This window comes from Toxotes jaculatrix, chromosome 12, assembly GCF_017976425.1.
Source record: "Toxotes jaculatrix isolate fToxJac2 chromosome 12, fToxJac2.pri, whole genome shotgun sequence".
NCBI classification, from domain to species: Eukaryota; Metazoa; Chordata; class Actinopteri; family Toxotidae; genus Toxotes; species Toxotes jaculatrix.
Window position 1 is genome coordinate 18,668,413 of NC_054405.1, and position 17,016 is coordinate 18,685,428.

The 17,016-nt window shown below is 41.9% G+C and overlaps 1 protein-coding gene across 2 annotated transcripts; it reads left to right on the forward strand.

The window, feature by feature from the left end:
- Positions 1 to 1,682: 1,682 nt before the first annotated feature.
- On the forward strand, positions 1,683 to 16,179 carry slc7a3a (solute carrier family 7 member 3a). 2 transcript variants are annotated; one of them, XM_041051180.1, is made up of 12 exons: positions 1,683 to 1,786; positions 9,468 to 10,098; positions 10,279 to 10,440; positions 11,096 to 11,279; positions 11,377 to 11,492; positions 12,238 to 12,460; positions 12,571 to 12,710; positions 13,063 to 13,165; positions 13,408 to 13,637; positions 13,804 to 13,970; positions 14,242 to 14,350; positions 14,447 to 16,179. In XM_041051180.1, exons 2-12 carry the CDS (start codon positions 9,732 to 9,734, stop codon positions 14,608 to 14,610), a joined length of 1,965 nt encoding a protein of 654 aa, XP_040907114.1. In that variant the 5' UTR covers positions 1,683 to 1,786; positions 9,468 to 9,731; the 3' UTR covers positions 14,611 to 16,179. The 2 variants fall into 2 exon arrangements, with proteins under 2 accessions (XP_040907114.1, XP_040907115.1); XM_041051181.1 differs by lacking the exon at positions 1,683 to 1,786 and adding an exon at positions 2,646 to 2,665.
- Positions 16,180 to 17,016: the final 837 nt, after the last annotated feature.

The following is a 17,016-nucleotide window of genomic DNA, read 5'->3' on the forward strand; positions in this document are numbered from 1 at the left end:
ATCAGTGAGGACTGTGACCTACAAAACTAGTGAGCTTTGATGTGCTGGCCTTGTCCTGAGTAATGAAAGTGGGCAGACAGGATGGGCACAGTGGGCCAAGGCAGAGATTAGCTGGTGTTTTGTTAGCAGTTCTAACACTGGAGCCCAGTGTGCAGCCATGACGGTTGTTGTGTTTGCAGAGACACCCAGTTGGGTTAGCTTGATAAAGTGGAAGTAAATTGAAAGAGCAACCCAAAGCAGTGTGACTGGGCAAGGACAAAAGGTGAGACGAGTGGCTACTATAGTACCATCGGACAGAAAGCGATGGGTGGAAAGGGAGAAAATGCAATTTACAAATCAATTTTATTTAAAATTACCTCTCCCGTTAGTGTCCAAGACATGAAAAACAGTACATTCAGCCTTTCCCAGGAACAGAACCAATAAAAAAAATAAAATTCAAACCTTTACTCATAAAATAAGAAAAACAATTCAACATAATTAACAGCTCAACAACAGCTAAAATTATGTGTTCCTTTGCAAGTGAAACTGGTAATTGAAAAGTGCTGACTTACAATTTTCAATTACCAGAAACAAAAATACCACAAAAACTATCAACTTCAAACTTTATGAAAAATCGCGCAAAGAGTTCATACACGAACAAGAGCTGTAAACTGGTTATTTTACAAACAAAAGATTTTACAAACAAAACTTATGAAAAGCTCATATGATGCTTTGTCAATTTTAAACTATCCAATAGTAAATAAAAGTAGACCTAATATAACTAGTCGACTGACAACTATTTTTAACTATTGCAATGTGTAAGAACTGGCCAACTGTTGTATTCATACTCAAAACAAACATTGTTGAGTCTGTGGGCTGTTAAAATAGTTTATACCGGCCCTCTCTTTGTTATCTGTCATTCGGGGTGTGCATGCAGGCTCACTGGCCAGTCACAATCAAGTTGCAACCTTCAGCCTGCTAACATTAGCTTGAATAAAACTGACTTCAGCATAGATCATTCATTTACATGTTGTCAAACCTGCATGGTTTGGAAAATAATGTTATCCACACAGGTTTACATTTTCAACACAGGACTTTTACACACAAAAGAGTATTTTTACAGTGTAGTATTAGTATTTTTATTTTTTAAGTAAAAGATCTGAATACTTTTTTCCATCACCAGCCAGATTTTGGAGGAGATTTTGCATGCTGAGGCGTCAGTCAGTGGGTGTCACAAGAATGAAATGTTAGAAATCACATTGTTTGGACACCAGCACTGACCCTCCACTATGATCAGGTCACTGGGTGCACATGAAAGAAATCGTTCAGTTTTCCCTTCTGTTCTTTTATTCTGCAGAACAAAGCAGCAGCGGATATAGTAAAGGCTGGAGCCAGGGTCCATACGTAGCTCTGGGGGGCGGGGACACTGACGTTAAATGTTCATATATGGGCATTGCTACTACGGGAAGGCACGCGCGTATACACAACACACGTTCTCTCTCGAGCGCGTGTTCGCGTCGTTCTTTTACATTTTTGTTTTATCTTTTTATTTGTCGTTCATGCTCTCTTTTATATCGATTGCCGCACATATTGCTACAGCCTCACCAGAAAACCTTCGACCTCAGCCCTTCATTCATGAGTGGAAAGCTCCACTTCCGCTTGCGTCAGTTTGTTTGTACACATCCCGCCCATAAAACCCCCCACACGCAGGCGACTGAGCGGGATATTTCATCAGCGACTACGGCAACAGCTTTTCCTCTCTTTTCATCTGTCTCCTTTCACTGTTATCAACCAGAAGACCGTAAAGGTAAACCTTCTTTAATGTTTCATTGATACGACAAAACATTTTCTCGACCCAAGTCGTGTTGTAACGACAGCTTTCCGGTTGTAACGTGTACTCACCTGGTCGTAGAAGCGGACTGATGCAATCGCCCTCGTGTGTTGAATGTTGTCAGTTGTATTGGCGCAACATATGTTTTTAAAAGAACACAGTGTCCTCCCAGTTTCTTTTTGTCTTTTGTTAAAGGATAAAATAAGAACTATTTTAATCAAGCGTTTTACACACATTTTGGGTTTATTAGGTTTAGTTGACGTTTCGTAAGGCGACTAAATTTGTCATTTGAGCGGGGAATCAGCTGATGTAGTCGACACGGAAAACGGAGTAGAAACGGGTAACACAATGAGACGTGGCCATTGTGGAAAAAACCTTTAAACTGTTTTCTATTTATTAAACACGCGTCTCGACAGTTTTCCGTCATCACCAGAGGTTTTCATTCATTGTTTTGATCCTAGTCGGTTAGCACAGGGGGAGCTAGCAAGGCGTGGAATGCTGCTTTCAAAGACGAGCGAAAAGCGCCGAATTTCCAACAATCCAATGAATTATCCTAACAGTAAAACACACTATGCATTTGAATGTGTGTTTTAATACATACTGATTCAACATTAAGTTTAAATTCATTCATCTGCGGCTGCTAACATTATGTACATGACAAGCACCAGAAATACTGAGGTACACCGCGTAGTTACGTTAGTAAAGTTGTGCACAATAGGAAATTACGATGTTTCCGAAAATATGAAGTCCACATAAGGCACCACGCGAGAGCCGATCGGAGCCACGTAGCAAGCCCGTGTTGTAGTCCCTGACAAATGGACAGCTGAACATCGGTCAGTATAATTGGCACTGCTTGTGAGTAATTTTTTTTTTTTTAAACTGATGATTTTAAAAAATCCTTTCCTTTTTTTTCTTTTTGTTTACACCAGTCTTGATTTCCAACCTCCGCGAATGCCCCCGTCAGTGAGTCATCCTTCCGGGTAATGTTCAGTGGCATGCTGGGGTGTTACCCATGCTTCAGTTGCATCAGCCACTCCACAATTTAACAAAAAATGCGGTGAAATTAATGTTGTGTGTAATAATTCAGACCTACTGGGTGGAGTAGCGAGACTAACCAGGTCTAACCGGTCATATGCCACGTTAGGTAGTTACTGTATAATAACGTTAGATCTGGGCGTGCTTTGTAGTAATTACAGATGCCGCTGTTAAGAGACAAAGTCCTTTATTAGAGGCCAGATTTGTCAAGTTTTGTCTTTGTCTCTAACACCCTGTCACTGCTGCAGCTACAAATTGTCAGTGTCTTAATAACTGAAAAGTTGGACAAGAGCATTTCCCATGGTATTTACATTTTGCACACGTTACCACACATCAGATTATTTTTATTAATGCACTCTGAGGCGAATTAAGTACATATTCATTCTGTTCTCAGGTATAAAAAAATATAACTGTACCGTCTTGTACAAAAGTCCTGCATAAAAGTATTATTATCCTGTCTCAGTGGTTGAAGGTTGTAATGCTCAGTTCTTTAGAAGTGTTGATTTAGCTTTATGGCAATTTTAATGCTGTTGAATTCTGATGCTTTATACCAAGAGCTACAACAACTTGTTAAATAATAGATTTGTCGATGGACAAAAAAAATTGGCTACTTTTTTGATGACTGAATAATTATTTTTGTCATATTTTAAGGAAGTTTACCAAACATTTCCGGGCTCAAGCTTCTCAGATGTGAAGATTCGAACCTTTTCTTTGGCATACATGATAATACACTGAGTTTTGGGGCATTCGGCCATCACCAGCTGGGGGGTTCCAGGAGGCATTGCTGACCATTTCTGGTTAGTTGTGGCTAACAAGTTATTTCTAGTGATATGTGAAAAGTGGATTTAATGAGAAATGTTGTGTGAGTAGGGGTGGTTAATCGGTCCAATTTCGTGATTCGATTCGGTTACGATTATTGAGGTCTTGATTCGATTACCAGCTGATTATTGAGTTTCCATGACAACAGCAACCCAAAACACCATAAAGGTATTGCACCATTAAAAAAAAACAGTCAGCTGCTGAATTACTCAACTTCTTTTTTTATTAAGAAACATTTCAGCATCTTCATCTTTATAATTAAACACTCAAAGGAGAAAAATTACAGGGCAAACTGCTATCAAGTTTTTCTGCTTGTGTGGCCACATCGTTTCTGACGATGTGTTTACGGTGATACTCATGAGCTTAGTCTTGGTGCCCATACATGTCCAGCTGGCTTGTTGTCCTTTTCTTATAACGTATGCTGTTAGCATTACAATAGTGTTGGGACTGGTCATGGGAAAGTGAGCAGATTCTTAGTTTGTCACATTCCATTTCACAGCAAGACCGGTTCCTTGGCAGGAGTGGTGGAATCCGGCCAGGTGACTTGAAGGGTCGTTCGGTTCGGTCTCAGTGGTCGGTCTGTCCACACATACTTGCGCAGAAGTTCACAGGCGTACACTAGAAAAAACACACGCACAGACTTTGTGTGAAACTGCAGTGTACCTTAAACATACAAACATATATTTCCGACTCAGAAAACGTACTGTACATAACTTCAAACACCCGGGAAACCATTGTGTTTGTGATGCCTGAAGAATGGTTTACTGACTCTGTGCGGCCAGCCATGGTTCTGTGTTCCTCCCAGGTCACATTTACACCTTTCATTAGGTGTTTAGCCCCGGACAGGGTACTGACCATGTTGTTTACTTTGTTCATCTGCCTTCCCCAGAGATGATGATACTGTTGTGTTATCATTAGGAATCTATGCACCTTTTGACAAGAACAAACACAGAATTCAAAAATCCTTTTGGACAGTGGCCAAATTACATATTTGGATTTACATGTTTATTTAGGTACACACACAAACGCAGTTCACAAGTAAACATTTGACTATATTTATACATGGGTAAAATATTTGAAGTTCTGCACAGCCAGGTTGTGGTTGGTCGGGGGCCCCCTTTTTAAGAATAAAAAATTTCAGTTTTACCCTTGAAACAAAAGTTTAATCTGCAGCAGGTACAAAAAATTCTTTGTAACTCACTTTAATACATTTGAGGCTAATATCAGGACTGTAAAATACAGGGTTTCAGGGTAATTCAGATTCATGGATTGTGGATAATTATATATTTGACAGTGCCACTGTCCTATAGCAGAAATAATGAGCGCAACATGAGCGCATTGTTGACAACAGCGGCAGTCAAAACAAAGCCATGTGTTGTGTATGTTATGTGCAGAACGAGGAACAGCAACAAGCTATAACGAGGTTAGCAGGCTTGTTACTTCTTCTGATAAGCCTCTTAGAGTTTGTGGCAGCAGTTGCAGCAACGCTAAGTCAAGCAACAGGGCCATTATCCCTGAAGCCTGTTATAACCGGAGCACTATTGGCCCAGGTTGTTGGTCATAGTCCTGCAAGATAAAGAGCTCTTTAGATAGTCCCGTGTTTCAGAATTTGAATATACTTGAGCTGTGTTGTTGATGAAGAAAGTAAAGTAAGGAACAGCAAGTGAGTGAGTGAAAATCGTGAATACATTTTAATAACAGGAACAGAAAATGGCTGCAGGTAGTGCACTGGTTTTTTCATGTGGGTTTGTATGGGCAGTTACGCAGTAGAATTTCCAGACAGCACATCTGTGAGCCACACCTCCGAGCAAATGGGGCATTCTCGTGGTAACCACAAGGAAAAGATTAGCAAGCAGTTGACTTGACAGAGACACCGACTGACGTTAAGGTGGCTCTAACATCACTTTAATGAGACCACCCTTAAGTGGGGCCATGCAGCAATCAGGCCTGCATTTTTGTAACCTTAAGGTGGGAACTGTGCCCCAACTTAGACTGCAGACATGAAAGAAAATCGTCTTTTGTTCCAAAAGACATTTCCCTTCAAATGAATATTCTTCTTCCTTGATTAAGAATTAACGTCCCAGCGTCAAGTCCTCTCTGTGTTTTACAGTCTTAAAGTTTGCGCAGTAACAGTTGAACTTTTGCCCTACTTAGTGCATGTATGTGCGGTGTTGGGTGAACCCCCATGGAGATCACAGCCAACTGGGCACAGTAGTTTAGTTATAAATGTTTATTGACAGAACTTGACGGCCTCAGATCTCAGTTCCTGGTGTGCAAGTGGAAAATGCTACTGGAATGTCACACCAAGTGGGGAGTGGGAGCATTTCCACCGTGTACCAGTTTCCCATCAGTCTTCAGAAGGCTTTGTTTATTATTGCGTTTGTCGGGTTTTCTCTGTGTTGTTTTTATTTCATTGTTTGACAGTGTGTGTTTTTTTTTCTGTCAACACTTAACTGTACTAGGCAGGATATTCTCTTTTGAAATAGTAAGACTAGAAGTGCTTTGATAAATGTTGATTTTATGGTATTAATAGAATATAGTCATTGTACTGAAACCTTGTGAGAGCTTGTGTCCTGTGTGCTATGAAAAAGAACAGGCTAAAATTAGACCATAACATAATCTGCAGCTGGAAGACTTTTTTGTCGTCTTCAAATGTATTTTAAAAACAAGGAAGCTTCAGAGATACTCACTGTTCAGTAACCCAAAACAGTGTCTGACCAGTTCGTATTTTGTAAGTCATGGTCTCATATTATCCTTAATTTTTTTCTGATAATCCTGGTTTTCCTGGCACTGTTTTGTTGTGTGATATATCCAGTTTTCCTGCGGTTTTCATGTGGTACTTTCGTTTCTTTAACCTGACTCCAGCTCCATCTTTTCACCACCGTCTGAAACTACCTGGAACTTGAATTGGTGTCACCTCATGAGCAGGGATGAAATTTGATTCTTGTAACTTTTTTTCCGAAGTGTGAAAAGCCCTATAAAAAGCAAGCAAAAAGCAAAACTGGTGATTACGGCTTCATGTTGCATTATGCTTTCGATATTTTCTCATGTTGTGCCTAAAGCAGTGCTTTAAACTTGGGTTTTAACTAGACACAAGGGTAGAGAAAAACAGCACAACAAAAATAGTAAGCAATGGAGTGGTCTTGCAGATGCACTCTTTGCCCTTCCCGTCTTTAGTCTCACACCTTTGATGAGTATGAAGGGGCATTTCTGGCCAACCCCTGATCCAGGTAGACAGACACACTTGCACATCCACATTGTTCCACACAGTTGGCCTGATCTGCGTTGGTGGGTTAGTGTTTCACGTCTTCTCTTTGCTGCCTGACTGGTAAAGTGACTGATAGGGCTGAAATGTCCATCTGCCTTCTCAGCACTCACACCAAGGAATCGGGTGTCAATGCATTAATAGCCCCAGACACTGTGTGACGTTGCTTTCGCCACCTCTCCGCCCCCACAAATCCTGACTTGAAGCCTCATGTTGGAAAAAGTGCAAAGCTGATCCTTACCACTGAATTTCATCAGGAACACAACTTTTTGTCTAGATAAATTTGGGGTCCTGTTAGGTTGGGTGTTTGTTTTTGTTTTTTTGTTTGTTTGCTAAGAAGCTGATTCTCATGTATTTCCCACCTTGCAGGACAGTGGAGTTATTTTATGATGTACACTTGTGAGTTAACCATTGTCAAGGTCCATTTGGCCAAATTGTTAATAGTTAGCCACGACAGTTGTGGTTGTAGTAGTAATAGTTATAAAACTAGTGTAGCATTTGCAGATAAGATACACCTGCCTCGCCCTTGACATTAGACGCAGGGCTTTGCCTGTAATTACATGTGCCAAGGGCATTGATAATCATCATTGTACATTTCAGTTTAGATAATGAAGTGATGAAATCACAGAGTACAATTTATTAAAAAAAAACATGAGCCATTTTAACCGAGATGAATGTTGGATTGTTGTTAACAGACATTCTCACACACTTGATGTGAAAAGCTTTGGTCTCAGCATTGCACCATAGCTCTTCATGGACAACTGAAAGTCCAAAAGTTATGAAGTCAACTTTAATAAGTGATACTCATTTCAATCCTCCCTTCAAAAAAGTATATCCGTGACACACAGCATGGTGAGTCTTGGCTCCTGCTTTCTGCCAGGAAAAGTGACTTGCTCTGGAAAATTGAGTGTTAATCTCAACGTTTGTGCAGTGTTAACCTGTGCAAATTTTGCACATGGCCAGAACAAACCCAAAAGTTCACCTGTGTCCTTTTGCCCACTGCATTGCAACATCATTTGATGCACATTCTCATATTACAGCGCGTAAATCTTCTGTTCGATTAGCGATTTGTGTCAAACCTGTCTGACACATCCAGGAACCTATCCTCCCCTCCAAAGACAAATAGAAAAACATTGTATCTGTCAGGTCAGATTTGCTTTGCAAGTGTCCTTGGCCTGTTATGAACTGTTCTTGGGTGCATGTGTGTTTGTGCGCATGTGTTTTGCAGAAACTGAAGTAATCAATCGCCTTGGCAACTTGGCAAGCTCATTTCTACTGACGTAAATCATGTTGCCGTTGTCCTTGAGGATGATTTTTGTCAGTGTGTTATTCTCTAAACTTGCAGCTTCATATCATTGATAACGAATGGGTCAGAATGGTCATTGTTACTGTGTGTACTGCATTTCAATTAAGCAACAGTAACAGTTATCACGTCAGCACAGTGTTCATGGTCAACCAGTGGTCAACAAACTCAGCATGGTTACAGTGAAGTCTTTTTTTTTTCTTTTAAAGGAGATGATATAAATTGATAAATTATTTTTAATTTCACTTGAATGTGTATTGGTTATTTGACATTTTCATGTCGGTTTTAAATAGGATAAGGGTCAGTTTTCATAGATTGTGTATTTTATCTGAGTATCAACCTTCTCCCAGTGCAGCTGGTTCACCTTATCGAGCTGTTGATATTAGCTGGCTGAATTCAGCCATATTGTCTCTTCACAGCCTCTGGTTTTTTCCCAGGCTTCTCTCTGTCAGTCTCTATCTGGTGAAAAAACATAAAAGAAGTCATGGAGTGGCCTTTCACGTAGTAAGGGAGTGGCGAGGTATTAGACTAGGTATTCTTTTGTTTTTATAAGGGTGTGTAATATGGCAGGTTTATTTGTCAAGGCAAAATTAAGATTAGATTCAAGCCTAGTAGGATAGTGTTAGGTTTTCTTTTATCTTCTTGAGGTCTTTCTGCACCCCACTGCGTCACATGATGTGTTACCAAGCAATAAGCGGTTGAGGCATGAATTCCTGGAAGTTGCGTAACTAGTATTTGTACAGGTTCTCATGCAATGAAATACACCTTTTTTATTGTTTCTCCAAACCTGCCAACTGATTGATTCTCTCCTTTTTTGCTGAAGAGCAGTAGAGTATTCCAGGAAAGTTTCCAACATCACTGGTGCTACCTGCGTTCACTTGAAATGTATCTAAAACCTGCTGAGACATTGTATGTGATACCAGATTATACAAATAAACATGACAATTTATGCTACAGTGTTAAGTTTATTTGTACAGCCCAGGTTACAGAGAACACGGTCTGGGGTTGATCATTTCTCGGATCCTTTTAGTGTTATTGTTTTGTTTTTTTTTTCAACTTTGCCAGTTTCCTACAGTTTGAACACCTTTCCTGGAAAATGTTCACTGTTGGAAAGAACAGATGGAATAATCCCACTGCACTGAGCCAAACAGAGAGCTCTGAGAAATGCAAGCTTTGGCAGTTACTGAATAGTTGCCTGTTTTGAGCTTTTGTTTTCTTATTGTGTTTCCTCACAGGTTGTGATCTGCTGCTACAAAATACTACCGCCACAGACCTTCCGCTTCCTGTTCTGTCTTCTTGAGTAAACCTACTTGAACACATCAAACACACCAAAGGACCAATAATAAGCAAGTACTTGGTTAACCTACCCCATCTGCCCAAAGTACTTCTACTCTCAGTCCACTCGCACCTGTTCTGTTTAAGCTGTGTCAGTCACACACCCACATTAAAAGGATTTAAAACACAGCCTGCTTCAGTGCCCACGCACAGTCACAGCAAATATGGCCAGCAAGCTGTCCAACTTTGGCAAAACCCTTCTGCGTCGCCGGGTATTAGACTTCTCCGGTGAAGAGACCAGATTTGCCCGCTGCCTGTCCACCCTGGACTTAATTGCCTTGGGGGTGGGCTCCACACTTGGTGCCGGTGTCTACGTCCTCGCTGGTGAGGTTGCCCGAGAGAAGGCTGGACCTGCTATTGTCCTCTGCTTCCTCATCGCTGCCCTGTCCTCTATGTTGGCCGGCCTGTGCTACGCTGAATTCGGCGCCCGTGTGCCCAAGACCGGTTCTGCATACCTTTACAGCTATGTGACAGTTGGAGAGATCTGGGCCTTCATCACAGGGTGGAACCTCATCCTCTCCTATGTGATAGGTGAGCTCCTTTCAGTGGAGTGTGTTGCAGTGCTTCTCATGTAGCAACAACACTGATCAGTTTGAATACAGTTTTAATCACTATAAACTCACCAGTAATAATAAAAGGAACAATGGAAAGGACAAGTTATTTCCAGTCTCTGCATTGTTGACTTACCCCTGTTTCCATCCTCGCTTTTAGGTACAGCTAGTGTGGCCAGGGCGTGGAGCTCAACCTTTGACAGCCTGGTTGAACAAAAAATCTCTGACTTCTTCAAAGCCTGCATGACAATGAAGGTGCCAGGAGGGGTCCTGGCTCAGTACCCCGATCTGTTTGCCCTCATCCTGGTCCTCCTGCTCACTGGTGAGTAAGCCCTTCTTCTCCTTAGTCATTAGTCTCAGTGGCTCCCAACCTGGGGTCAGGATCCTCTCTGGGGGATACAGGACAAATATCAGAAAATGTGATTAAAACAAAGAGAAAATTAAAAATATGCTTTTCTTATTCTGTAATCTTTTGTTTTTAATTTTGAAATAACTGAAAGTTTTACCTCTAAAAATGTGTATTTAACAATCTGAGAGAGGAACGTCCCTCTTTAGTTGAATGGCTCCCACCTCACAGACGATTGCACCCTGTGACAAAGGATTGTCAAATGAACATTGCTTTACTTTGATGGGTCACAAGCCAGAAAGGTTGGCTACCGTGGATTTGACTGTTATGGATGGAATAATTTTAAAAGCAACATGGCCATTGTTAGCACTGAAAATTGCATAAGAGCCCGAACAATTGTCACTCTAAATTTGCAGCTAGTGTGGCATGCCAGGAGCAGTGTTAGAAAGAAATAATTGGTGGATTGGTGTCGCTGACTGATGGTATGTTGGAAGTGATGAAGTATGAAAACATCCACCCACATATCAGGACATGTTGTTATTGGTGCTGAAGTACGATTTCTCTCTCTCTCTCCGTTACATCTCTCTCCCTTCCTGTCCTTCTCCTTTCTTCCTGTACCCTCTCCCCTCAGGACTTCTGGCCTTTGGCGTGAGCGAGTCAGCGCTGGTGAATAAGATCTTCACAGGCATCAACCTGGTGGTTCTGGGTTTTGTCATCATCTCAGGCTTTGTGAAGGGGGACTCAGCCAACTGGCACCTGACAGAGGACGACTTCATGAGATACAAAAACAGCACCAACCGCAGCACGCCGTTCGAGTCAGTATTTAACCTCTTAAGTTTCACTCTTTCTTCTGTGTTTGACTGTGATTCTTGGCTGTTAAACAAACTGCGTGTCTCTTCTTCCACCACTCAGAGTTGAGAAGGACTTTGGCGTGGGTGGCTTTGCTCCGTTTGGCATTACTGGAGTCCTGTCTGGTGCTGCCACCTGCTTCTATGCGTTTGTGGGCTTTGACTGCATTGCCACAACAAGTGAGTGATTTTTAATATTTCCCTGAGAAATAATGTAGAGGGTGTGTACACAAAGGCTATATAAATAGTTGGCAGAAATTAAAATTCTTACCTAAGTATTTCAAATTGTTTCTCACTTTTTCTTGTTTGTTAAGAACAGAAAACCGACACCTATTTACAATAGGCCAACATTAGAAACAACATCTCAGTGGACGGATTTGATCACAGCCCTTTAGACCATAATAAATCACACACATGCAGAAAATCTGCATCTTGGGTGTGGTTAGTTTATCTATTTATTTGTTGTATATTACTGAGTTTCTTGTTTGACACGTTGCTTCATGAGAATTGAAAAACTTGTCTGACTTGTCTGTTTTGTTTTTCCTTTTTTTTTTTCTTGCATAAATTAGCAATTTTGACATGGGAGTTTGCTCTTGTTGACTCACTACCCTTATGGTCACATGGGCACAAATATTTGGACAGCACATACATGAGCAGAAACTGCTTCTGATGATGATCCGTATTACATAAGCACATCTGAGATATTTCCACATCATACTGACGCAGCACCTGCTGCTCATGTTGAAAGGCCCTGTTGTGTAACTTTGAGTGAAATGAGAAGTCTCCATCTGTCAAGACCCTCAGGTCTTTTTCAGTTGCAGAGAAGGCTGCAGCGGATTTACGTGTATATAGCATCTCACCGGTAAAAAACACGACTGTTTATCTGTTCCCCTTTCTCATTGACCACTTTTTGTTTTGTCCTCAGGTGAAGAAGCAAAGAACCCCATGCGGTCCATACCTGTTGGCATTGTGGCTTCACTGCTGATCTGTTTTTTGGCCTACTTTGGTGTGTCTGCTGCTCTGACCCTGATGATGCCATACTACGCACTAAACACCCAGAGTCCCCTGCCTGAGGCCTTCAGCTACGTCGGCTGGGCTCCTGCCAGATACATCGTGGCTGTGGGCTCTCTCTGTGCTCTTTCCACCAGGTGAGGAAGGAAATTGTTTTCTTGTCACGATGCCTTCCTTTACATGACACTGTAAATCTCTTTCACACTAAAAAAATCCGGTATTTTGCTAACCGTTGATCTTCTCGTAGTCTCCTAGGCTCTATGTTTCCCATGCCTCGAGTGATCTACGCCATGGCAGAAGACGGGCTGCTGTTCCGTGTTCTGTCCAGGATTAACACTCGCACAAAGACCCCTCTCCTCGCTACCATCGCCTCTGGCGTTGTTGCAGGTAAGTTCACTGTCTCTACTTGTGTTTTACACGATTTTTTTCTCCTCTGTTTGTGCACAAGTGTGTTTATCTTTAATTGTGTATCTTTCTTGTCGTGTTTGCTCATTGCTTTAGGTCAACAGTCTGTCTTTGCTGTGTCTATCCCATGCTGTTAAGTCTGTTGAGAGTGGTTGTTTATAGTTTTGCCTGGGCCACAGCTCTGTCTCCTGCCTCAGTCCTGTCTGTTCAGGATCAGTGACACTTTACCCTGCTGAAAAGTCTGTTATTATAATACTCTGTTCTTCTGTCTGACCTACAGAGGCGGGTCACAGTGTAAATTGTCTAAGAAATCTGTTTATACCTCTCTTTACAGCTCTCATGGCCTTCCTGTTCGACCTGGCAGCTCTGGTTGACCTCATGTCTATTGGAACTCTGTTAGCATACTCTTTAGTGGCCATCTGCGTCCTCATTCTCAGGTAAGCACCTTTATTCTCTGAGAGCACAGTCTCAAAGTCCTCAGAAGTTGTAATCATGTGTTAAATACTCTCCAGCAACTGCTGTGCTGTTGTCATTGCCAAGTACTAGTTTGAAAACATAGTTATAATCTGTAATCTGTCTGCAGCCAGTGTTCTAGCGGTAGGGGGGATTTTTTCCACTTAAGCCACTACAAATAATTTGTTTTGTTTTGTTTTGTTTTTTAACTTTCCTCATTCCACAGGTACCAGCCAGGCACCCTGACTTCATCCAGCCAGACAGAGAAGCTGGTGGAGTTGGTGGGAGGGGAGAAGGAGGCTGTCAGTGGAGTGGACAGCAGTGACGAGTACGGCACGGAGATGGAGAACAGGCCGCTCCGAGAGACCTTCACTGCCAAGCTGCTCTTCTGCCCAAGTGGAAAGAACCCGACTCAGACCTCTGGGAACATCGTCTACGCTACCACTGCCATTGTCTGTAAGTATGTCATGGAGGAGGATAAAGATGGAGCATGTGGTTGACTCCTGTCAGCTAATGAATGTGTTTGTTGGTTGTTGGGTTTTTTTTAAATCAGAGAATAAGACATAAATATATAACAATTTGCAACCAGTGTAACTAACTTTCTCTATGCTTCTCTTTGCAGCGGTTTTTATCACCATATTGTGCGTTATCCTGGCCAACTTTCTGCAAGAGCTGCTGGCCGGACATGCAGAAGTTGTGGTGCCCTGTGTCATTTTGACTCTGCTCTGTGCCGTCTGTTTCATCATTATCTGGAGGCAGCCTGAGAGCAAAGAGGCTCTCAACTTCAAGGTAACTATTAGACCCTGAGAATGCAGCCTGTCAGTTACAGAGAAGAGAATTCTCTGTTTTGTCTTTGTCTTTCAAGTTGTTTGTTTTGGGAAAACTGCACTGCTCCATCAGCAACCGTGACACTTGGCAGCTGAAAGGGAAAGATGTCCACTTCTTATTTGCTATGTAATTTTGGCACATCATGTTCTCTTTGTCTCTCTCTGCTACCCGGAGCGCAGCCAACTCCATTTTGAATTAACGTTATGCTCACTTTGTCTCTGTCCCCTTCAAGGTCCCTCTTCTTCCATGGTTGCCCCTCTTCAGTGTTTTTGTCAACATCTACCTCATGATGCAGCTGGACATAGGTACATGGTGCCGCTTCGCCGTTTGGATGCTTATAGGTACGTCTGAATATCACTAATTCTGTTTTCACTTCTAGCGCTACACATTCAGGTTACGGTTTCGTAACTTCCCGTTGCCTCTCTCCTCCCTGTCAGGTTTCGCCATCTACTTCTTTTACGGTATTAAGAACAGCAGTGAAGCTGCCAACAGGTCACCCCCACGCAAATATAAGCCTTCGCTGCAGACCAAGAGCCCCATTTACAAGGGCGCTCCGAGCGACAGTGACGTGGAAGCAGGAGCTTCCCCCGACACAGACTGACAGAGACCTGGGAAATGTTGCAGAGCAGCTACACTCATTTTGGCAGTCTGAACTGGCAGCCAAATGCTGCAGTGTAGGCAGCCTGGAACACAGCCCTGGGTTTAAAGGGAGGAGAGGCAAGAAAACGCCACACACATCTTACCTCTGATTTGGAGGCTGATTAACTTGATGGCTAGACACTGTGACAGAACCCCTTTCTGGCCTATGTGTCTGTTTTAATCTGTTTGTTTGTTCTTAGCCCTCTGAAGACATTTACCTGCCTATAACCCATGCTTTGAGTGGACCCATCTAGCCGAGTACCACAGTTCTCCTCATGAAGTTCTGTTTTTCCGTTATCTGAAGCCATCAACTGGAAAAGATGTTACACTTTAGCTATTTTTCTTCTTTGCTCCCTCTCTGTTATTATCATGCTGTGGCTGTGTGAGGAGCCACAGGGCCACTAGGAGTGGATGAGACTACTGTACTGTGTACATCACTAAATATTACGACCTAAACCGGTGAGTTTACGATCATCGAGACTCTTGGATCAGTGAGCTAGACTTTAGACTGTTTAAGAAACACGATGTTCACAAAGTGGAAAGAGATGAAAATCAGCTGCTTCTTGTGAATTGCTTTCAGTAGAGTTTACATGTCTAGTTTATTGGTCCTTGGTTATTACACCAGCCTGTATGTTTGCGTGTAAACAGGGTAGCACTGAAGTTGTGTGGTTTACAGTATCTGTCAGGGCCTCAGTGCAGATTGGTCAGTAGCACATGGTTAATGCTGATGTTGTTGTGCAGCGCAGTTCAGTATGTGAGAGTGAAGTACATGCTTTACAGACTGGATGAGTTTTAAACACACTATCGCCCTTGTGCCCCCTGCTACCAGAGAACAGCCCTGAAGAATGTGTACAGTATAGTTTTCAAATGTTATGAAATTATCCATATGATGTTTCTGTTTCACTTGTTAACTCTGTTGAAATGGTATTTGTGGCCTTTGTTTCCAGATAAACCAGGTAACTAACAAGATTGTGTTGAGGCTTTATGCAGCTAAAAGGGTGACAAACTACTTTCAGAGCCATAAAAGACCTTAAAATCCAGAAACTGAAGTAAAAACGGCAAAAGAAAATTTCACCTGTAATGTAATGAAGTGCTAAGCTCGTCGATCTGTTATTCCAAAACGACTCCATATCGCACAGTTTATTTGGTCACTCCGGATTTCATTCACATACATCGGTCTGTTTCTGATTATTTTAGTAGCTGCGTGTCTATATTTCTGTAGATCTGAGGTAGGGATGCGCCGATCCACATTTTTTCACTTCCGATCAGATCCCGGTACCTGAATTTGGATTTCCGCCGATTCCGATACCAGAGCTCTGTTTGCTTTAATATTATTATTATCAATATTGTTAATTTTACATGATTCTGTAATAAATCTTCTCCACAGGCAGGTATGATATGTACAAATTTATGCATGTATGTCCCAAAAGGCAACTTGAGGTAAATATAAGGTCAGAAAAAGGAAATCCTGTTAGCAGTCAATATTTATTAAATTCGAGAGATACCCATAAAGGGTAACCTTCTTTTAGACTACCCCTCTCCAAATAAAATAGAAATAAAAAGGGCTACTTGATCTGATCAGCACAAATTCATTATACTGGCTCTTGTAGCAGCAACAAATCAAGGTTTTTAAAATCTCAAACATCCCGAAGGGCGGAAGCTCACTCACGGTTCATTTTCTTCCCGCTGTACCTAGAAGGTACATAAGTCTTTGAGTAATATATTACTGGTGTGTGAATTACCTGTACGACTTTCATGTTATGCTGTCCCGCTTTGGTTTATCGTTTGTGTGTAAAAGTTAATAGAGCGACCGATGCTAATGCGCTAGCCCGTCAATGGGATTCTCCATGTTATGTTAGCATCGAGCTAATCGCTACTTATTACCACTTGTAGGTCGCGACGGAGCTTCCGCCCCTCGGTACAACAGCTTTGCAAACATTGCACGTTCCTGTCTTGCTTTGGGGTGTTTCTACTGTAAACTATTTCCACACAACGGACATGTTGTGCTGAAAAGTTGAGCAGCAGGATCGGATAGTGGATCGGATCGGCCCCATCCCTAATCAGAGGGTAGATTTGCATTTAGAAAGCTCATTAATCGACTCGTCTTGACTTGGTCAAGGAACAGTTAGTTCATACACATGAATAGTTTCTAATTGACATCTGTCCACCTCTGTTAGACCCACTTTGGTGTCTTGGAGCAGGGGGTTGATTTCTGAACAAGGGCCTGTCTTTCTTTAATCACCACTAAAATATCATAACTTTCTTTATATATATATACAACTTCCTTGTGAAAAGATAGTGTTTTTACACAATGGTTCTTGTTTAGTTTCAATTGAAACTTGTTCTTGGCAGCTTCGTCTGTTGAGCT

Bases quoted from the DNA above. Each gene is read 5' to 3' on its own strand.
- slc7a3a (XM_041051180.1), top strand. From the start codon at position 9,732: ATGGCCAGCAAGCTGTCCAACTTTGGCAAAACCCTTCTGCGTCGCCGG. The intron at 13,166-13,407 runs GTAAGCACCTTT...CTCATTCCACAG, and splicing joins ATCTGCGTCCTCATTCTCAG to GTACCAGCCAGGCACCCTGA. The intron at 13,638-13,803 runs GTAAGTATGTCA...TTCTCTTTGCAG, and splicing joins CGCTACCACTGCCATTGTCT to CGGTTTTTATCACCATATTG.